The 24,257-nt window shown below is 40.9% G+C and overlaps 1 protein-coding gene across 1 annotated transcript in view; it reads right to left on the bottom strand.

The window, feature by feature from the left end:
• Positions 1-24,257, bottom strand: part of sgcd (sarcoglycan, delta (dystrophin-associated glycoprotein)) — a 191,456-nt gene that overhangs the window by 88,364 nt on the left and 78,835 nt on the right. Inside the window, exons 3-4 of the mRNA XM_085364725.1 lie at positions 12,667-12,768; positions 1,972-2,059 (exon numbers count right to left, since the gene is read on the bottom strand). Of these exons, the coding sequence (XP_085220851.1) occupies positions 1,972-2,059; positions 12,667-12,768 (190 nt within the window). The remainder of the gene's footprint in view (positions 1-1,971; positions 2,060-12,666; positions 12,769-24,257) is intronic.

Genomic DNA, 24,257 nt, shown 5'->3' with positions numbered 1-24,257 from the left:
GCAGAGGCTGACTGATTGATTCTGTCACTCTCCATCTGGGGTGTGGAGTTCCTCCCCGTACACCAACGCCGCTTAGTCATCAACGCATCCGAGCAGACTTCATCTTCCTCCTCTTCAGACTCGGGAGGCAAATGTCAGCTTGCTTTTTAATGTGAGAGACGCCTCCCGAGCATGTTTACGCCGAGTGATTTCACCAAAAACTGTCAACTCGATCAACGTGACAGGTGGCGAATGAAGAGATGTAAAGAAGAAAGCACAATCACAGAGTAATGGAGGAGAAACTGAGACCTCTTCTGGCATACTTAAAAGGATCAGAGGAGAAATAAAATCACGACGTGTAAATGCTTAATTATAAATAAGGCAATGACTTCTGATAGCAGGAGCAGCTGCTTCAAACATGAGAGTCTGGATTAGAAACGGTTCTCAGAAAGAAATTTGGGAGTTGCAAAATATTTCACATGCTGTAGAAGAACATATGCTAAACAAATGTTCCCTTCACATTCTTGAATCTTTGCAATATGGAATAATTTTAGCTTATCAGACCTCAAAAATTCACTGTGATGGAGAAGTGATCAAACTACTTGACTTTGAAATATCTCCTGTGAATATTTTAAAAGCTATAAGAAGTTATTTGTTGGGTAATGGAGCTTACACTAAAGCCTGTAGTATGAAGCAGGATTAGGTCGCAGTCATATGGGCCTAAAGACCTCCAGCTGGTGACCCCCAGGCAACTTCCAGTTGCTGGGGAAAAAGGTCTACTCCCTGACTGACTGGTGATTGGTTGCTGAAGGTTGCACAGATGGAACCAGAAACCTCCTTCTGATTGCTTTGGTCGTTACCAGACTGCTGTGGCTGCAGTTTGGATGGAAGACGCCGAATTGTCTGCAAACAATTTTTCTTTATACGTGAACGGTCTCCATTTACAGTTTTAAAGTTTCACTTAGTGAGTCGTTATTAATAGCAGACGAGCTAGCGTCTTTATTGCAACCAATGTGAGACTGTGGCAATCTAAACCTGACCAAAGCAGTCAAAAAGAGGTACGCACAGAGGGTTAACAAGGAGTGTGGTAACTCTGTGGTAACTTATGCTGAAGAGCCAACCTTCGCTGGAGTAGATTATCTTCTGAGTATTAGATTCGAGGTACAAAACCGATCGGTTCTCTGATCAGCACCTTTTCTGGAGGATTTCTCAAACCTTGCTGAGCTTTTGCTGCAGCAGCTGCTCTGCTGTACAAGCTGTGTTTTGGGTTCAATCTGCATATTTTACAAAGATAGTGCAAACTGTAATTTTACAAAAATAAAGCTTTGCCGCCAGTACAACTGTCCATGTTTGTGACATAATTTCCTCTAGGGATCAATAAAGAATTCTGATTCTGATTCTGATTGGTTAGATCCACCAACACTGCCATTCTCGTGTGAACATGCTGACAGCTAGACTGTGAAACTCTGTGTTGACTTAACAACTTGGTAATCACCATCATGTGACCATTTAGCCCAGTTGGCTATATTTTTGTTATCTGGTTTCACTTTCACTGACATGAGCAGAGTATGTCAAACTTGTCCTTGTGATGGGCTGACGACCTGTCCAGCATATAGCACACCTAACCCTATCACGGCCCGGATGGACTCCAACCCCTTTGTCATCCTGAATTGGATAGCAATAGAGAAACTGAATGGACGGAGGTTTTGAAAGAATTGGTCCAATTCTTAAATGAGCCTCATTGCGTGGCTGCTATCTTTGCCATATCTCTCTTCTAAGACAAGTTTTAATCCCAAACAGCTTTCTGGCAAAATGAAGGTCAAGTAATAGAAGACAAAAAGGCGTCACCAGTTCCTTTAACATAGTTCATGAATAAACCTGAGGGGAAGAATCAAAGGAACTCAGATCTACTCCAGTTTAACCGCTGCCTGTGAATCTTTGCAGATTCTAATGAAAACAATGAAAATCAGCGTTTCTCCGGCCGAGTCTTACCTGTGACGAGCTGTGTGAGCAGCTTGTTGTTGTTGTTGACGATATTGACGGACACATTTCTGGATGACTGCAGGAACAGTGGGCGGCCCTGCGGAGAGATCGACCAGGTAACTCATTTAAAGCAAGGTGCAACTGTCATCAAGCTGCTAATGCTTATGCTTCTTCCTGCTCCTTTTTGAACATGGACGTTATTTGGAGTTGTGGTTGCTCGTTTTCCTTTTGTTTGCTTTGTTCATTTGTCTCTTTTAATTCTATTTTTTTTTATACTTTTTCAACATGTTCAAAATAAAGATTCAATCAATCAATCAATCAATGCTTATTTAATCATGTGAAGTCCAAGTTTTTATCGATGAGGACAAGTAACCCAAACCCTGTTTAAAAAACTAGTTTTATCTGTTTCAGTTAGAATCTTTATTTTTCGTCCTCTGATTGCTGAGACTCTGGGATATTTTTCAAAAGCCAAACATCGTACATTTTAATATATTTATGTGTCCAAATTTACGATAAGGGTTACTTATCACCGACAGCGACTTAGACTAAGGTATAAACACGAGTCGGGGACTGAAAAAAAAAAAAAAGGAGTACAAAAAAAGAATGGGCCACAACCACTGCTTCATCTTCAACCTTTTATAAGATTTACTTCGCTTCTTCACATCACCTAATTGCCTTGAATTTTTTGGGCTTTCAGCAAAGAAATTGGGTGCAGTTGATTTATAACTCAATACAAAATAAGTGGTGATTGCACGCGAATCCAGATTACCTTCGCTTCATAATAGTTGAAAATTTTAAATGATTAAAATCCAATATCTAATGTTGATGGTACAATTTTATACTGTACTGTGATATAAGAATGCAATATCTAAGGATGATGTTACAACTGAACCACTAACCAGCATTTAGCTGAAAGCACTCCCACTGCATGGCCATCGACTCTCTCACGCTTGCATTGCGTTTGATTTTGTTGCCTTATGTCTTTGCTGTGCTGGTCTTATATGGCCTCAGTCAGCTGCTAGATAATGAAAGTACAAATGCATCCACACACACATAGAGATGGCCACAAAGGTGTGACTTCAGACACACACACCGCCATAACTGTCCGCACTCAGCCTCCTGCTCCGTTTGATAACTTCCATTTCCCAGAGTGCCCTGCATTAATCTGTAATGCTGATCACGTTGGACACTCTGCGCTTTCTGTGCCCGACTAATCTTCATGCCTCAGTCAACTTCTTAATTAGAGATAACGGCCTGACCATTGTGCTGCGCTCGTAGCCGAGGAGGGGATATGCCTTGTGTGTATATTACAGATAACATTATGGCTCTTGCCAAACTTATTGAAGTTCCCACAGTAAATACATCCAATATATGATACACAAGTAGGAACTTATTACAATAACAATGAGGTGTGCACTGAATGTAAAACTAATAAGTTGGAGAACAGTTGACACTTTGTGTTGCATTAACTGTGGACTCGTTTCTGAATGTCACTTTGACAAATATTGCCCAGGTGTGTGTGTAAAGCACTTTTAAGTAGTTTTAAAACAGTGTCCTGAGGTAAACAGACTGTACTTATATACTGCTTTTCTACCCAAATTGAGCACTCAGAGAGTTTTCGTACTACAAGCCTCATGCTTCGACATTCACACACAAACGCACGTTCTGATGGATGAATCACAGCCAACTTGGGGTTCAGTATTTTGCCCAAGGATCCTTCGACATGCAGTCGGAGGAAGCCACAGATCAGACCACCGATCTTCCAATTAGTGGATGACCCACTATGAACCACAGCTGCCCCGAGGTGCCATGGCAGTAAGGTTAGATGTATTTATTTTTAACAGTGCGTACTAGTCGAAAGAAAGAGATAATTCACTCCAAAGAAGATAAAGTATCTGCAATTCAAAGTTTCCCCTCAAAAAAGGGAATTTATTGACTATTTCCAGAGTTTTCTACTAGTTGTTAAAGATTTTTGGTTAGGAGAAACAGATACCAGTGCAAAAACACTCAGAGCCCAGGTTTATAAGTGCTTCTGAGTCAGAAAGATACTAGAAGCTATCTGACTGGGATGCACTTAAACATCCTTAAAACTGCAGTGAGTTTCTTTACTGACAGCTCAATGCAAAGCGGAGCGAAAGCCTACCCAGACACACAAGACGAACGGGAGGTGACCATGTGTTCCCAGACAAGCTGAAGTACTGGAAAACCTCATAGCCTCCAGCTGAACAGCTCTAAAGAGTGAGCAGAGACTCCCCAGCATGCTGAGGCACAATAGCAAACTTAACAGTGTTTACAGTGAGCTTCACTTAAATGCATTTTTAATAAAGAGTCACAATAATGACCAGAAATATAAGGAGGAGACGCGGCACTCCAAGAATCCTGAATAGAAATGCTAAAGATCACAGCTGCCCTTTTTCTATTAGCTGATCATGTTGCACTGATGCAGCAGTAGCAACAAGCAGAGGGTCAAAGAGAAGGTTGTCAAGAATTCTCTGGAAAATGCTGCCACCATTCCCGGAGCATCCCGCAGAGCTCCTTGGGCTCTGACTGAAGCAACTGTGCTCCCCTCATCCATAATGTGAATCCGGTTAGTGGCTTCATTGGATGACAATGTGATTTTTAAACCTTATTTTGGGTCAAAGTGTGCAAACCTTTGAATGGGCTTTTATCAGATTTGACCTGCATTTCTATACACTCAATTGGAGTGCAGAGCTGCAGTAACCACTGAAATTGAATTTATGGCGCTCGTTCCTCATTTAAGTGCAGACTTCAAAATAACCATCTGGATTCTTTCCAAGATAACTGCTTAGATTTGCTTTTAGAAGGACTTTGACAGTGACAGAGACGGTGTCTCATACAGAGATCATGCTACATGATGCATTTTGTGTTTCATCAGCCATACAGACAGGACTTGCTATGATAAGGTAAGGACAAATGACAGACTACTCACTTGCCAATCACAGGCTTTTCCTGACAGGAAAGTTAAACAATGGCTCAAATAAAACCGTTAGCTTTTAAATCTTTCCACTTTTAGGCTTTTTCAGGCCACTTCTGAAAACAAATCTTCAAAGTAAAACAGGAAAACCAACCCAAGAGAACACTGAATGAAAAAAAAAACACTAAACAAGAAGTCCAGGACATGGAAACACACAGTGCTAAGGAAGACTCACTACTAGAATACAGAAACACTGGAAACAAATACTCAATGTTCCAGGAAATAGACTAGCCCTGGCGCTTATTTCTCAGTCTTCCATGTCATGTAGTTTTTTTGCAGTCTGAAACTGGCAGAACTCACTGCAACTCACTGCAGGTCCTGCTTGTACAGAATCAGTTTAACTAAGCTTTGCCTGCAAATCTGCATCCAATTGTTTAATATCACTTTTGAGGAGCTGAGAGAGAGTCCACGTTATATTATTCATACATTTCCTGAATATTAATGTTGTGTGGAATGTAAAGTTGGAGATAGCAGTCATCCCTACTGCTATTATGAATGCAAATCTAGTGATACCAATGTTTTAACTATATCACTGGCTCATATATTATTAATACTAAGCACTAGAGATATATTATAATATATCACTAATAGAACTGCCTAGAGTATTTTTTTGTTTTCAGCCTGTTTGCAGTTTGGATTTGATTTTCCAGCCCTGGAGGATGCTTCATGTTAGAGCGCTAGCTGAGGCTGGCTCCAAAAGCAAGTCGAACCTCACAGACTTCCACGTATAAATACACACTAAAAATGCATGTTGCCAATCTGATATAAAAATGGGAACAGCCTCTATGGATAGTTTCCCCCTTTGTAAGAAATGTAAAGTGGCTGAAAATTTTTTTTTTTTTTTAACTTGTAGCTGGAGCTGCAAATTCCAGTCACTAAACTGAGCCTGTGTTTGTGCTGCTGGAGCCTTTTGAACAGACTATGTTATATTAAAAATCCGTGCTTCAGTTTGGTAGATGGTTCTGTCACAGGCGACCTTCAGCAGTCACTGGGACGTCAGCGTCATGGTAACGGTCACTCTGAGTCTGTGGGCTCTCTACTTTTACTTATTTCCTGATGGATTCTTAGTTTTCTGTGTTTATAACTTCTTCATGTTTTTTGGGTGCATTTAGTCTCAATATCTTATTTCCTGGTTATGTTAGCATTTATTTCTTCACTCAGCGTTTCTTGTCCCATCCATCCATCCTCTTCAGCTTATCCATTTCAGGGTTGCAGGCGGCTAACACAGGTCCGCTTGTGTCAATTCTCCAAATATTGATACTTGCTTGTAGTTTTACTTCCCTCTTTTTTTCGCAACTTCGCAACAGCCTCAATAATCCGCTCGCCTTTCGTTGAATCCCACCTGTTTTCCATGTCTGCATTTTGGGCCCACAACATCACACTCCACATGGTCTGTATAATCTGTATAAACGTCATAGCAGAGACAGAGACAAGTAGCTGCAGCAACAAAAGGATTGCTCAGAGTTTGAGTGAGCAGCACGCTCAGCCTAGGCTGATTGTACTGGACATGTACTGGTGGAAGGAAACCCATCTCCAAACAATCAAGGACCAGCTTGGGCTGACTTCTGTAACATAACTGATTACAGTGTCATCTGCATATTGTTGTATTCTGGTTTCATTCCTATATAAAAGCAAGTTACTTACAAAATTAGTTACTAGGTTAAGTAACTTTATATAAATTTCTGTTTATGTAGAAAACAAAAAATGTGCAATTTTCAACAGTTAAATTTTTCTATTTCTGCAAAATTCCATTGAAGACAGCAACTGTATTTGCAGAGTATTTTCACACCCGTTCCCCATCTTCAAAGCAAACACTGTGAGCTCATTGCATAAGGCTGCAGTAATTTTGGTCGTGGTCATTGCTCGGTGTTAGCGACTGTGATCAAAAAAGACCAAAAAAGACCAATGGGTTCATATTTTAATCTGGACCAAACCATGGAGCTGTGATTTCCTTGGGTACATAGCAGCCACACTGATTTTAGGTTATGAATACTGACATAACTATTCAGACATTTCTTATTACTTCTATGGCAGTACACAGCAGATGCCAGTACTAATCGATGAGTTTAGCCAGCAGCAAATATTCTTGGTTAACAACGAGTCCTGAGCTTTAAAATCATCACCGTGTTCCAGCAGCAGGTCGCTTATCGTTCCATCTTCATGTAGGGTTTTTTTCCCCTGAGATGCCTCAGAGAGGCTACAGCAGGAGTCCTTCAGGGCTGTTTGTGTACACTACACGTGTTTAGTTCATTGCAGTGCGGTGCCTTTGATCCGCTCGGTCTCCCTCTTCTCTTTGTTACTAATGGAACAGACCATATTACTCCCAGCAGGATGCCTCTCACACAGAGAGGAATTTGGAGGGAAAAATAAATAAAAAATAAAATAAGAAGGGAGAGAGGAGTTAGGCGAGAGACCAGAAGAGAGATGTGTGAATTACAGTTGGTTATAGAAATGTTTCTTGGTGGCAGAGCTGCTCCGGGGGTTGAATTAAATCTCGGTGAGATGGGCCAAAGAACCAATATGTCCGGAGTAAAACATTGGCTGATTTTGGAAATTTGGGTTGAATGAAAATAAATCCACAGTGTCGAGGCTCACTTTGAAGAGCTCAAAGGTAATTTCAAGATGCAGGAGATGAGCAGTGACTGAATAGGTCTGGACGGTTGACTAATCTATGAGCTTAGTTACTCAGTTATCGTTTTTAAAAGACACCATATTTGTAAATATTCTAAAAATATCTGGTTTATTTCAGTTTTGTCCTTTTGATATTCAGGATCGGTTCTTGTCCTCCAACCAAACCATCACATTGGTTTTTTGTTCTCATACTAAGTGTTCCTGAGACATCAAACTTTTCTTTGGTAAAGCTCAGATCTGAAAGCAGTTAACGTGGACGAGGTATAAACACCTTTGATTTGGAAAATGCAGGTCCTACACACCTTCTACGTGCACTTTGTTAGAGCTCACTTATCTTTACATGCACATAACCACAAGTCATAAAAACAGGTCGACACAGAACCAATCCAACGCTTTCTGAGAATTTCTGACAGTCTGCATTTAAAGGTTGATCAGGAACGAGCTCATAAGAGACACACGTCATTATTAGTTGCCTTAACACAACAGTTGTATTAATTAGTAAATGTCAGTGACTGAGAGAAGCATGTGTGTCTGTCAGTGTGCTTCGGTCACCATAGAAAGACATTTAGACAGTTCACAGAGATACTTTAACTTAAGTCAACATTTATTTTGATTTACTGGAAAATGCACAAGAGTGACTCTCTGCTGCTACATTAGATATTTAATGTTTGAGGGTTTAAAGGGTTAATGATGGATTTTTACGCCTCAGTATGTATCTATAAAAACCTGATGCCCACTAGAAAAGATTCTGGTTTTCCCAGGATAGAGGGTGGTCTCTGCAGAGACAGAGACCACCCTCGCTAACCTCTGATATCATTTGGCTCTACAAATATGGCTGAAATATGACCGAAACCTGCTAACCTGAGGGTGACGAGTTAAATGCGTTTTAACCTTCTAGATTAAAGTACTCGAGAATCTTTAGTGCCAACCGATTTACCGATGGTTCTAACGGCCTGACTGATGGCAGCTCTTCTGGAAGTCTCCTCTTATGTCAGCCCCGAAGCAGCTAACGATGGTTAGATTAAAAGTTTTGTACAATTAGTTGCCAGAAGAAGTTTGCTGCACTTGACGCCCCTGATTTGAATAAAATAGCTTGAACTTGAACTCTATGCAAATGCAGAGCAGCCAACTTGTTTCCCCTTCACTTTAAACACAACAAAGAAGGCACTGAGGACCTGCTGACAGAGACACGTCTTACAGCAGCTTTCTGTCGCACTTTGATAACAACGGTAACTTCACTTAGACAAGCGAAGCATAAAAGGAAGCAGGAAGAGGAGCGTTGGGAAATACAGAGCGGACTGCTAAATTTTTATTTAGCGGTTGTTGTTTACCCACTCCTGGTCGACTGTGTACTGGTCTTTTCCCATCGCCTCCTCCTGGTTATCATTATTCCTCTCATATCCTTTGCTCAGTCATCCATCCCTCTCTCTGTCCCCTTTATGTTTAGCTCTCCTTAAGCTCTGCTGTTTTGTATTATGTCCCGTCTTTTACTTGCCACTTGCCCTTTCTGTTCTCAATCTGCTTTTACGTTCATCCCTCTTCACGGTACAAGAGCAGAAGGCATGATCCGCACTTTCAGCGCTGGTCTGGTATTCATATTTTATGAGCTGCTTTGCTAGTTATCGGCCATCTATCCTGATAGACGAGTTCAAACTTTGGCTTTCACCTAACGAACATGTGGGAATGCAGAGCCCAATTTATGCTCTGGGGATTTGTTATCCCCTGTTCCTGCTTCTTGGACAAGTAGTGAAACCCTTTTATTATGAATATTCCACAGTGCTATGATACTGCATTGCAAACACGGTGTGTTTGTTTGAGTTGGTGTTGAACTTGGCTGTCTCCTGCACGGCGCCTGTCAAAGCAAGCTTGCTGGTGTTCTGATTCAGTCCTCCTCCATCTGTCTCGCTGTTTCTGTCTCTATTACTGCTGCTCCTTCTTCCTCATCTCCATCTCCGTTGTTGATATGCTCTCCTCCGCTCTCTGACTCGCTCCTGTATCCCCTCTGCATTATCGGACCATCTGTCCACTACCTGCACCACAGCAATGATTGCTCCCAGAGTAGAAAAGACAAAGGGAGAGAGACCCTATCGCTTTATTGTGCCCATCTCTCCCATTTCTCTGACATCTTCTAGGCCTGGATGCTCGTGTAGTTGCTGTTTGGACACCAGGAAGCACCCCAGAATGTTAATTTGTAAAGCCAGCATAACAGGGGACCTCAGCCAGACAGCATTTCGATTGGTAAACACCAAAAATCCTACTGCAGGAACACTGAAACTGTAGCTGAGTGCAGAACGCGGGGAGAAAACGTGCTGATAATACTGACGTGTTTGCTGCTCCTGTTTGTTTCCTCAGCAAGTCTGAAACATTTGCACTAGTACAGCCACACCGTGCTCACTGTGATCAGGCAACAACCTCCCTGAGGCTGAAAACGAAGCCAAAAACTGCATTTCCTCTAATGGCCAGTTCAATCCTCATAGACCTCTATGTTAAAAGGACCAGCTCCTCCAGCCATGAAAAAAACCAGTTTCCAGCCTGCCACTAAAAATTATTTTACCCCTTCCTGTATCATAGCAACTGCACGGGGAGGGTGATGCCTTTTTTAATATACCTCACCCAGTTGGATTTTGTTAAGGTTTGAAGTCTTGGGTGACTTCACCGCGGCCAAATGTGATGCAGTATGGAAAAAAACGACCAAACAACACAACCAAGCAGTGACGGCCTTTACAACACTTCAAGTGTTTCTCATCTTCATGTTGCTGTCTGCAAATATCTCCCAAAATTATGTCTGAAAAGTGGAAATGAACACTGGAACGTTTTGCTTCCAAACCTCTGAGCTTGTAGCAATATTGGTAAATAAAAGGGTTCCTTTTACCCCTTCTTCTCTCTGGCTGATTTAAATGGACGATACGTTATAGTAACCGGATCAATTTTTAATATTAATGTTACATTAGCAAATATATATTTATATTAGCGTCCTCGGCCTCCTGCCTCGTTTGAATACCCATTTACTTATTATGGGTGGTGACTTTGTGCTTGGACCCTGATGGATAGATCGTCTGTAAGAACTGGATACTCGACAACAAAGTCAGCTTCTTATTTACAGTCCTTTTTTTCAACCTACGGCATCTCGGACATTTGGCGTTTTTTACACCCACAAGACAGACAATATTCCTTTTTTTCAAATGCTCAAACCTACAGTAGAATTGACTATTTTGTTACTGATAACAAACTAACCAAATATGGCAGTGAGACACAGACTTAGGCGTTAGAGAGAAGGTCAAACCACGAGCTCTGTTCATGAAGCTCAAAGGAATTCGCTTCATGTCGAGGTTTTGGACACGTCAGACTCAGAGGATATGCAGTGGCTGACAGCCATATCTTATGGGACTTGAGAATGCTTCAGGATACTGAGCTTTAGCCTGCTGGCATTATAACCTGACCCAAATACATGTGGAAGGAAAAGGAAGTCAGATCATCAGTTACTCTTCTGAGAACACGCGCCTGCTTCAACATAACCTGTTTTAACATAGTTTTGGATTTCTTTTTAGGTTCAGACATTTGCTGAAATCAGCTTGTCGTACGTGCAGCTGAGTTGATAGCACTCGGAGTCCCAACTGGATTGTCTCACATGCTTAATTCTCACTGTAGGAAGCTCAAATTCCCACTACCACACCTACAATCATTAGACACTTCACACCTTCTCAATCTCACCTCATTTCGAGTATTATCAGTCAAGTGTTTCACAGCGCACTAAAAAGTATGAGACAAACTGTATTTTTGCTAGAAGGTAATTTGCAAAGCAGTTTTTAGTTCATGTGATGAGTGATAAAAAAGACTAAGTGCTAATGTATCGATGAGCTGCTGCTGCTGATTTTAAAGTATTTCAAATGGTGATTTAACCACATTTCACACATTGCTGTGGGATACGCGGACTCCCTGTGCTACGGGAATTTGTAGGGCCAGGTTTGACTGTTTTGGATGGTTTGGATAACAAAATGAGCCAAAGTCACACTGAAGGTGATAACACAAGACCTAAATACAGTAACTCACAGTATTTTGCCATAATGGAAGAATATAAAGCAATGGCGCTCTAACAGGACAAGCAAGGCAAACTGTTTTTGCCTTGTCAAATCTAAAAATAGACACAACGTAATAGTTGTCAAGGTAAAACAATCTCCTTCCATCTTAGACAGTAACGCCATAAATGTCCTCACCAGTTTGCGTCCATCCTTTACTGGCTGCAGTCGGCTACTGTAGCTAAAAGCATCACTTGTTTTGTACTTATAGGAAACTGTAGCTGTCTCCGTTTTACGAGTGGTGGTTTGTGCATGTGCACTGTGGACAAACCTCTATGGTAAACTGATGGGAAGCCAGCTGCTGGCTGAGCTTTCACTACTCTGAGATCTGCTGTGCTTTGTGTCGAAACAGCTAGAATGATTAGCTAAACAAGCTTCAGTGATTTAGCATCATAACAGATGGGTTTAGTTTTGCTACCCACCTTTTTAAAAGTGTGTGATGTAGAGAAGGTAGAGGAGGATTTACAGAATATTAAACAGAATTAAGTATATAAAATGAGCTCAAGCTTAAACATATGCAACAGTAATATTAATGTATTTAACGCTGATGGGGAACATTTTTCTGAAGAAGAACATTTTTTGCTAATACTTCATGCACAACTTTCCATGTTACAGTTCTAGGTGTACTGCGATGTTTTCATCATTATTGCTTCTTGTCCTAAAGGAATGGTTTGGAAAATTCCTGCACCACTTGTCATCGTCAGTCACAGCAAGGATGTACTCACTTGCTTTACTGTGTAGACTCCCATGTTAGAAGATAAATATTGTGCTCATACCACTGCCTTTTTCATGGCTCTTAAATGGTGTGCATGAATGTAGCTGTAAGGACCATTAATAGCAAAGTCACCCATGTCTGAATGACAAAGCTTCCAGTTTAACAGCTTACTGAAGGCACAAATGTTCCGTAGCCTAATCCATGTTTAAAAAAGGGTCAAATTGCAGGATGGATGTGTGCAGTACAGTATGTACCAAGTAAGGTGTGCATTCATGCGAGTCACTTACTGGTTTGGACTGGATTTCTTTGGCATAGAGGGGTTGGAGGAACTCAGAGTCCCCCTCCAGTTTCAGGCCCTTCTCTGTTATTCTGAGGTTTCCCATCCCATCCTGTGCAGGAGACAGACACGCTCTCAATTAGGACATTATCTTCACATACATATGTTATTTTTATTTCTACATCCAGCCAAATTGCATTACAGCAAATACAGATCACAGATGTGAATTTCAAATGAATAAAGTGTTGATGCTGCTGGAGCACAATCACTGCAACAATTACTGCTTGACAGTCTGGTATCAACAAACAGCACTTTGCACTCATTTAACATGAAAGTGTAATATTTGTGATTATATATGCAAAGCCCAGGGTTCACTTTCTAGATCTGCATTTATTAAAATAACCCCAAATGATGGGAAAACACAGATCTGTGCGAGCTAAGGTGAAACAGACTCATTTTCCCAGAATCATCTGAGTCTGCATGCAGTTACATAAAAACAGCTTCACAGGATTCAAGGAGGACATACAGACGATACGGTAACACGATGAATTCAACCTTTATGTATATTTTCTTCTTGTTCCAAACATCGAGTCTGAGCGTTTACACGCGCTAACCCTCTGCAGGCTGCTGTCTCCGTGTATTCTGTGCCAATATGGGGCTCAACCTTGAACAGGAGTTGCTGTGTGTGTCCAACACCTGCCACTTTATTTCTGACACCTGCAGCTTGATAACAAGCACCTGGTATTTATCTATATGGCGAGAAGGCTGCGTGCAGGGGAAAAAATTAAACATCACATGCACACCTGATGGTACGAGGAAAGATGTTATTTTGTTTCACACTCACAGAGATACAAACTCTAAATACTGTACACAGAGCATATTAGACAAATTAAACTGTATCTCTGGGTGAGCAGCTCCTCTAATCTCTTCTAATCTTTTTTTAATGCAGTGATATTGGTTGAGACTTGACTTCAGCATTAGTAATACAAACTAAGCCATAGGCTAACATGATGTGCAGAATTCATACATACAATTGAGCAGTTTGTTTAGATATTTACAGCAAAAGGGTGTTCAGTATGTAACTGCAGCCAATGCAAACTGACCAGAATGCCTCGAAGAACTGAATATGCAAATGACATGAGGGATATTTCCATTTCAAAGCAGGATTCTGTGATTTGCATCCAATATTGTGCCAGAAATATTAAGTTTATGCCAGGAAATAGCAGAGACAAACACTTTTAAAATTCAGATGGTCAGAAAACACATTAACCTATCGGTTTTATCGGAGACTGGTGTGTGATCTGGTTCTTCAGTGTAGGAAAGACAGTCACAAATCGCCCAAAATACAGCTGCACACTGTGCACTGCAGTGCTCTTACAGAACTTATATTTAAAACACAAGTTTAAAAAATTGAAGGTGAATAGAGTCAAATTTGATTCGCGAGTTGGCAAGACAACTTTGACCACATTACAAGCAAAGCACAGACTCTATAAGCAGACTTTGAAAACAGGAGATAAACATTCATGTTGTAAAATTTCATCTTAATGTGGTTGGTTAAATGGTACGCATCAGTCCCACAGGTCTACAGAGCAGCCGGTGAACACCTGGCAACCTCCGGTCATCCGGTTGGCGAGTGCTGGAGGTTGTTGCTAAGCACAATGTAAGAAAGTGCTGCACCAAAACCTCAAACTTTTTGCATGTAAAGTTGCTCTAGTAGAGTCAGGGAACAGTGAAAGCCAAATGAGTCTAGTTTATGTGCATTTAAAATATGACTTTGTTAAAATAGATTGTTTGTGTTTGTGTGAATGTCTTAAATAATCAGGCCCCATCTTATCTTAAAGACCTTGTAGTACCATATCACCTCATTAGAGCACTTCGCTCTCGCTCTGCAGGCCTACTTGTTGTTCCTAGAGTATTTAAAAGTAGAATGGGAGGCAGAGCCTTCAGTTTTCAGGCCCCTCTTCTGTGGAACCAGCTTCCAGTTTGGATTCAGGAGACAGACACTATCTCTACTTTTAAGATCAGGCTTCAAACCTTCCTAAACAAAGACCCACAGTTGAAACTGCATTTTGTTTTCTTATATTAAGATATTGCAGAGATACTAAATGTGTAGTTAAAGACAGACAGAAGACAGCGAGGGGAGTTTCACTTGTCCCGTCCACTTAAAGTGGATCAAAGCGAGCTGCACGTGTCTCACCATTTAAATGCGTTTGACATCGCTGCGATAGTTTGAATGCAGCGTTACGCAGTGATGCTGTAGGACTACATGTGCAAAATCTTTCTGGAAGCCACAAACATAAACTCATTAACAGTTGTGCAATTACTGCAAAGCTCCTTCCTAAACCAGTGGTGAGAGATTCCTAACTTAACGACAGCACGTGTGGAGTCGCCAGCAACTGAACACCTGCTGCTTCTGTCACCCCAACCAGTCGCAGCAGATGGCCCCGCCCCTTCCTGAGCCTGGTTCTGCTGGAGGTTTCTTCCTGTTAAAAGAGAGTTTTTCTTTCCCACTGTCGCCAAAGTGCTTGCTCATAGGGGGTCATATGATTGTTGGGTTTTTCTCTGTATGTATTATTCTAGGGTCTACCTTACAGTATAAAACACCTTGAGGCGACTGTTGTTGTGATTTGATGCTATATAAATAAAATGGAATTGAATGTGTGGAGAACACAAGAAAGAATGTTCAATACCAAAGTATTACAGAGGGAAGTCTGACTTCTTTAAATAACAAGCTAATGGAAATCTTAAACTAAAACTCGCCAATCCAGAGTAAAAATTCGTTTTAGTGTCGACTCTTTCAGGATCCAAGAAACAAGTTCAGATTGTCCCACTCTCGAAGTCCATTTACGAAACCTGCACCCACAAATGCTCATGGATACGAAACACCTGATTGGGAAATTAAGCAAGTTAAGGTGGCACAGGGCAAATACTTTACATTCTCAACAGAATCTGTGCAAACATATCTGCAAAAGTGAAATTACAAGAAATTAGTCACAAAGCAAATTCTCAAGTGCTTCGAAGGAGCACAAAATACTGTCAAGGTATCTGAAACGAAACCACATCTGTTACAGTTCATCGTTCTCCTTCCGTCAGATTGTTATAAATACAACAGAAGTTGCCAATCATTCGAAGGTATTGCAGCCGGGTTACAGAGGCTTCTGTTGCCTCCGCCTGTCTACAAAGCAGAGACCAAAGGATATTAACCATTGAAGATAAGAGGAGATTTGGTGAGAGATCTGCTATTGAGCTGCTTTGATTCAAACACAACCGGCTCAGCTGACCCTTCACTTTCCATCCAGTCATTATATAGATTATATGAGATTACTCACTGGATTGTCTCCAGATAAGAGGCGTCAGTGTGATAGTGAAATAAAGAAAAGAGAAAAAAGCCAGCTATCTGCTCATGTGATCTCCTTCTGCAAAGACTCTTCTTTTTGTTTTCCCTCCGTCTTTTGATCCCCGGTTCCAACGAGCAAATGGAGATCAGGACCCTTGAAATCCCAAAGTAACTGAGGATGGTTTGCAAGCCTCCTCCATGTAATCCGTCCCCCCGCTGTGCAAAACGTATTAAAATTCTGGCACCGCTGCAGAAACGAAGAGGTGAGTCCTGGACGTGTCACGACTGCGAATTATCCCCTGGTGGAAATCAGCGGGGCCGTTAGCGAAGGCCCACAGATGTCATTTAAACTCAATTTCTGAAACTTTGATGACGAAAGCCAACGGTAAGAAATAAGATGTGTTTATTTTCCGTCTTCTACATTTTTCAGGAGCACAGGTACTCTAAGAAAGAGGTAACCAGAGATTCATGCGATGCATGTTTACTGAAATGTCCAGCAGGGGTTCGGCCCAGCGGAAGGTTTAAAATCCCTGAAGATGCATAAAGCTTAAAAATGTTGTGCTTCAGACAGTTCAGAATCTCTGTTTCTACATTTCATACATTTTCTCCTCTGCTGAGATATCAGAATACGCTCTTTCTCAGTAGGCCGACATTTAGATAAACAACTTACATGGATTTGCTTCTTTCAAACACAATGGTTGAATGTTGAGGTTCAGAAAAATCCAAACTTAATTATGGGATAAAATAATAAAATAAACTGACTCTCATGGACTTTTCAGCTTCATCAGAAATGAATGTAAAGTCCATTCAAGAGCCAGTAATCATACTGATGGCAGTGTTACTCACCACCAGGGGTGTAATGAGTAAGGTTATACCTGAGTTTTGTGCATTTCTCTAACTTTGGTTTTTGGTTATGATCCAGTCTCATTCAAGTGGTTGAGCCTGAGGAAAAATAATTTTATGAACTCTATTATTCTGATATATTTCCGGTTTACCATCAAAGCCCCCCACGCCTAACTATTAATCATCAGAGGGGCTCCGTAGATAAGTGATATGGATGTGCCTGAAACCTTCATTTTTCTTTTTATGTGACCACCAGGGGGCAACGCCTGTGGTATTGGGGTCTATGGGAAAATGGCCGTTGCTCTTAATGCGCAGTAAACATTTTCCTGACCAGTTCAATTGCTTGTTTTAAGACTTATTATATAAAAAGCTGTTTATTTTGTGAATTATAGTCCCTAATACAGTCAGAAAGGGGGATGAAGCAGTAAGTGTTTACCAAGCATACAGTGGCCCCTGATTCCACAACCTGGTTTCAATGAGGTTGAGCAAAGCTGGAGGATTTCTACACATGTGATTTCCTTCTTTTATATACGTTATGTTGAGAACATAAATTAATCTTGTGGGAAGATTGGATACAACACAAATTTTGTGTAATTCAGTTTAGTTGTATTTGCATAGCGCCAAATCAAACAACAGTTGCCACAAAGTGCTAATGTTAGCTGTTTGGCTAGTTAACAGCTATCATTAGTAGACACTGAGGTTACAACTTGGTGTTGTGACATAGTTTAGCATTTATGCATATTCAATTCTTGTATTAAGTAAAGAAGAATTGGACACTATGTGCAGTCTAAGGCTAAATAAGTTATAAAAGTTGATAAAATGTGGCAGCTAGTGCTGGTAAGCCCTGTTATATCATCACAGCATGGGTCTATTAAAATTCACACCCTATACAAGGAAGTATGCAGTAACATGTACTATGTGAACATGTCCAAAGAGAAGTATCCCAGTTAGACACAGTATCAGAATCATTACAGCTGCAGAGGGAGATAGGGGTCGCTAAACAAACCGTTTAATATGAGTATGTTTATGTATTAGTTTGCTATCAGAGTTTAACTGTCTCAGCACCACAGAGAGACTAAAAGCTGGGCTGAGTTTGAAATCAGTTCCTTTTTATTCTACACTACACCACATTGGCTGCTTCTAAATGTGAAATACATGCTTTATATAGTATCCATAGCATATGCACTACCCACACTTCAGGATTCAAGGAAATAACTTTGAACGTAACCTCGTCTCGACTCTTTCAGGGGGAACAAGAGACACAAAATCCTCAGTCTGTGTTCGTGACTCTGCTTTTGTTCTTTCAATTCAAGCCAGGTATTCTGCAAATGACAAAGTCTCCCTGCTGCCACTGTTTTAACCAAGCAGTTTTAATGGTTCACATTATGAGTGAAAGACTCCAAGCTGTCATAGCTGTGATACAAGGACTGCAGGACAAAAGCAACAATTTAAATTTCAGACGTATTTTTGGATATATGAAGCCACACTGACGAGGTGACTCAGGTGGTTATCTGTGCAGCCATGTTCGATGTGACATCATTCTTTCTATAAGATGGAAGTTGAAATCTAATTCTTCACCTTTCTGAAAAACTGCAGTTCGACTCGCCTCACCTTTTCCTTTTTTATTCTCTGCAGTGAGCAGTGCACTGCAGCCGGCACAGCGAGCCATGAATAATTCAGGATGGCTCTGACCAGGACAGAGGCCTCTGAACACTCAGGTGTGCCTTCTTACCTCTTCTCTCCTACCCTCTACCCTCGTCTCCCATTGTTCTCTCTTCGTTGCGATTCGCAGTTTGACATTAATCATCTTCTTGCAATCCTGCCCCTTGCTCAGGCCCCGTGCTGATCATCCTGTTGTCACTTTTAGATACCTCTGGCTACGTGGTTTTTCCTGGCCCCTGCCTGCCACTCTTTTATTTTTACTGTCACTCGATATTTCTACTTGAACAGCAATAATACATTTTCTTCCATTACATCCATTCATTCTCTTCACCTCTGTCCCTCCTTGTCTGCCGCTTGAACTGAAAGGTGCTGCTACTCAGGCGGCATGAAATCTAAAGTAGCCTGCTGTCAGAGCCAAACGAACAGAGCAGATTATGACATGATTCAGACGGCAGCCGTTGCTTTGACAATAACGCCTAAACTGTTCAACAACACTGAGAATATCACTAAGAGTACTCAGCATCTATAATTTTATCTCAGAGCTGCTGCTGTTGACTATTTAAATGCTATTTAATGTGCACCAACAGCCTTCACAGTACAACTGCTTATTTTTTTTATTCAGTGTCCAGATATTTTTACTTCCATCATGAAGTCATTACCCTGAAGCCAACCAAAATATGCTCTCCATGTTCACGGCTCTTGGTCATCAGTAGCTTTTTGGGGAATGTGCAGCAAAAACTATGTAATTAAAGCAAAACTTCAGTAAAACAATGATCGGCTCCATGTGCCAGCAACATGAAATGCATTTCTAATGCACCGTTTCCAAATCAAATGGAGAGAATTCAAGATACTCAGTGGATAGCACCAGTTTAGGAGAAGCTTTTGACACAGTAACATGTTAATATTTTAGCAGTAGATCGGCATTTTGTGAGCAATTTTATGCCCAATAAACAAGCCTGTCATCCATGGGAGGATCTGCCAGTCCTACTTTATTCTCAAAAGACCACAAGCAGCTCGACAGCAACGTTACCATCAGCAACCATTATTGCCAAATCCAAAGCCACTACACGCTGTTGGGTCAATGCATTTTGCTTCTCTGGGGTCTGAAAGCCACCACTCGCCTGTATTTGATGCAATCTATAATCAATGGTATACTGTAACTGTGATCAGGAGTTTCTGGAGATTTTTAAAAAGGTAAATTGATTACATTTATATATAGTAATACCATTTTAACAGTAAGATTTAATAAATATGACATTTTTATCTAACTTTTATGTAAAAACTCATTATAGTAATAAGCTTTCTTTCTTTCTAAGTTAGATGTCAAAAGCCATATTTCAGCTATGATCACAAATTAACAGCAGAGTGCAGTTAACAACAGTACATTTGCATTGTAGCAGTGTTTGACCACATTTATAGGTAATTTCATTGTTTTCGTGCGTAAAAAAATCTTTTATTTAAAAAATAACAGACAGCTAACGTTGATTAGGGTTGTGATGTTAACGTTAACATTAATTTTAGTAACTTATTTCTATTTTTCTGGCATCCAGACTACAGATTTTTTCCCCCTTTTACACTGCAGGTCTCTTATTGAAAAAGAGTGCACGTCATTAAGAGTGAAAGCTGGGGTTGGGTTACAAAGCAGCTTGCAGAGGCAGCAGGATCCCTGAGAAGACTAAAACAACTAAACGAAATGTGAGATTTGGCAGAACTGGTGTTAAGATTAGCTGCTGAATGGGTTCAACTTCACACACTTCACTTTTTTTCTCTTTGTAAAACATTTGTTATTTAAAAATCATGTAAGTATAAAATGTAGGAAGAGTAAAATCAAACCTCTCAATCATAACATCGAATCAGTGTTCTCAGAAGTTAAACCAGGTGAGCTGCAGGAATATTTGCCTACATTTCAGATAAACCTGCCCATCAATTTATGCTGTTTAAACTGTCGGTGGCAGCCTTTAGCTCTTAGCTTGTGTCTTATTTCCCTTACATTTGTGAGGCCATGACAGCTTGGTATATAACTCATCAGACATATACCGAGCTCCCTCCGTGTCCAGGACTCCTTATCTTAATCCCTTTTTTTGCTCTTTGTTCCTTTCTCTCTCCACAGCATTTGCTGCAATAAGGACTAAACTGATCTCCACTCAGCCCGGCATTCCCTCCACTGTCACCTCCCCATAAGCCTGATAGTTATTGAGAATATATTGTTTTTCATGCGTGTTTACTTGTTTCATTGAGAATGTGTGCTATAGCCATGGCTTCTCTGTTTACCTGGACCTGTGTTGGTGTATAAGCGCAGGAAGAAATGTCTGTCTTGCAAATAACATTTGTGCCTCTCTTATTCTCCAGATTTATTTGGCCCAGCTGTGTGCTACAGCAGAGACAGAGAGGGGTTGATGACAAGGAAGGGGGAGAGGAGCAGCAAGGAGAACAGGCACATATAAAGACTGATGTAACACTGGATCTTCTCTCTGCTCATATCTGTCCTCTTATCTGTATCCTATTTCTCTATCCACACCATCTCTCTCTGTCTGTTGTGCTCCTGCTTCTCCTTCACCGAAGCAGATGTCTTCAAAGAGCCAGTAGTCGCTGCTGTCAATAATGTGGAGCTCTTGGCCTATTATTGAGCGTCTGCATCGATATGCATCAAGCCACCACCCGAGGCTAAAGCAAATATAGCCGTCTCTGGGGGAAATACTACAAGGAGCGAGACTTTTTGTATACCACCGAGCTAATCACACTTCTGCATGCTTAAAAGTAAAAGCTGCGTTTGAATACTCCTACACAGGACAAGTTATTCTGGGATCAAGTGCTGCACAGTTCAGTGCTACACTTGAAGAAAACTAGGCCCATAATAAAGACGATAAGATGCATTGCCAGAGGGTACGTTAATGTAGGTGGATACTTTATTTTTCTGTTTTCAATAAACAGAAAATATAAACTCTTCTTTTATTCTCACAGAGTGTGACGAGCAAACATCAGGAGCTGTGAAATACAGAAACACTTGTCCTGTACATGTCTACAGTAAGTGCTCTCCTCTGCCTACAAACAGGATCAGAAGTCAGTGACAAACAACAACCCAGTAAGATAGAACTTGTGTAACTGGATCTAACTAAGCTCCAACAAAGAGGCTTTTTAAAATATTTTTGGCTAAATGTAACCTCACTACATTTGGTGTGGTATGTTCTTTGTCTCCACTAATACTTCAGTTGAATTCTCCATTTAGAGCCTGAGGTTTTAAACTGGATACACTTAAATTATTTGGTAATTCTACATCGGCAGGTATGAACATGAATAGTCATTCGTCTCTCTGAACTAGCCCTGCGATGCACTGTAACCTGTCCTGGTGTACCCAGCATCTGGGATAGCTTCCAGCCACCCCCAGGACCCTGAATTAGAAAAGCAGTTGAGGGAATGGCTTGATAGATTGTAGGCAGAGGATGCCAGCTACACTTCTATCAGTACTACTACTGGGTTGACTCCCTTTTGCTTTCAGAACTGCCTTTAATCTTTTTGGCAAAGATCTAACAAGGTGTTGGAAACATTCCTCTTGATGGCACCACACAGTCCTTGCATGCTTCGTGTTGTTTACACCACATTCTGACCCTACCATCTGAATGTTGCTGCAGAAATTGAGATTCATCAGACCAAGCAATACTTCTTCCAGGTTTGGTGAAGCCGTGTGAACTGTAGCCCACGTTTCCTGTTCTTTGTTGATATAGGTAGAAACCATTCAGGTCTCCTGCTGCTGTAAACCATCTGCTCATAGGTCTGATGTGTTGTGGGTTGATGGTTCCTTTTCTACGTCTTTGCTGTAATGAGTTCATTATTTGAGTTATTGTTGCCTTCAGATTGGTTTGAAGCAGTTTGACCATTTTCTGCAGTAGAAATATTTTCATCCTTTTGGACCATGGTCGTGTGGGAAGATCCCAGCATATCAGCAGTTTCCGCAATATTCACAGTAGACTGACACCAACAACCAGCCACAATCAGAGCCACAAAAATCACCTTTCTTCCACATTCTGATGCTCGGCTTGAACTTTAACTTCAGGTTGTTTGGCCTTTTCTACGTGCGTGTGACTGGCTAACTAGATATTTGCATTAGTAAGCAGTAGAATATGTGTAAAACAGACTAATAAAGTGCCTGATGAGTGTGCAAATCACCACTGATAACAGCTGAAAACTACCACTTAATGGGCTGATAACCTTTGAAACAAGTGCAAAGGCAGGTCATTGGTATAAACAGAGCAAAGCTCACAAGCAGACTGTTCTTAGTTACACAATCCAAGTTCAGAAGGCGGATCTGAAGGACCCACAGTAATGGCAGCAGAAAGAGATCAAACTTGGAGTCTAATATTAATCCAAGTTTGTGTAAGTGCATTTGCTCCCAAAAGGCAAAAATAATAACATTGGTTCCTCTTCACAGGGCGTCTTGTGTAAGGTGACATGTAACCTGACAAAAACAGGGTACCTGGGCGTGAGGAGTGGGTCATCAACTAATTGTAAGCTCTGTGTTTTGATCCCCAGCTTCAGGACATTGAATAATAATAAATAATAAATAGATGCACTGGGATCAATTTTTCCCTCGACTCGTCCATTTATGTGCACAAATGTGTGCATAACAGATAAAGTGCTGTATGCACAGAACAAAGCGCCCTATGAATGCGTGCATGAATGGGTGAATTTGGCTTGAAGTGTGAAGTGCTTTAAGCGGTCGATAAGAGAAGTGCTATATAAATACATTCCATTTACCTTATCAGTGTTTGTTTGCCGTAACCACAGTTTTTCTCTGGCTTTAATCAAACTGGACTTTCCATTTGCCAATAAAGTAGAAAGCTTACACTACAAACAAAAACTTTGGCCATCAGAACAATCTGAAAGATGCTATGTTCACAGTATTTTCTGCACACGCAGCAGCAGTGGCTTCAAATAATCGACAGACCCGAAACTGACTGTGGCAGCAAAGATACACAGGTTGAGTCCTCCCATTTCAGGGCAAATCAGGCTGCGTTTCTTGGCTCCATCAGAAGAGGCCTTTGAAACAGGACTTCAGACAATCTAGCCCCTGAGCAGGGACGCAGCAAGAGACAAAACAAACCCTTTCATGAATTTGTTACAGTCAGGGTGAAAACGGTAAAAGCCCAACAAATCTGAGCTACAGGTTCTCGGGAACTTATACTGTCCACCACAATATGCTGAAACCTTGTCTGCACAGGCTGCTTTGGTCATAATCCTTGTTTAGTATTTGTTTAGCATTAAATAGCTGCCTGTGTAAACCATGTCCTTCAGGTGGAATTTGAGTCTTAATTCTTTACTTAATTCCACATCGGCTAATAATAATAAATATCTCAAATGTGAAACCGCAAAGCATTCTTGCTTCAGAGATACGCTTTTCTCATCAATTTCTAATGTGACGAACAACAAAATCCCACAAACTAGGTGAGGGGACAAATGTCACAATCACACTTCCAGAAGAAAAGTTTGAAGTCTGGTCACATTTTACTTTTCATTTTGACTCTGTACCCCACCTCTCACCCTGACAGTCGAGAAAGGCTTCAGTGGTTAACTGGATGGACAGTTAGATGGATGGATTGTAGGTAGAGGTGGATATTCCCAGACACCTCAGTATATATCATCACATTACTTCACTAACGATGACATTATTGTGATTTTTTACATTTTGCAATATGCTGAGTAAAGCAATAACATTTATTTATTCCCCTTTTCAACTGCTAATTATATCCTCGACACTAAAATTT

The sequence above is a fragment of the Diplotaxodon limnothrissa genome, linkage group LG10, assembly GCF_057381915.1.
Source record: "Diplotaxodon limnothrissa isolate DT_005_m linkage group LG10, D_limnothrissa_male_GT1.1, whole genome shotgun sequence".
Classification (NCBI taxonomy): domain Eukaryota; kingdom Metazoa; phylum Chordata; class Actinopteri; order Cichliformes; family Cichlidae; genus Diplotaxodon; species Diplotaxodon limnothrissa.
This window is presented reverse-complemented; position numbering and strand designations above follow the sequence as displayed.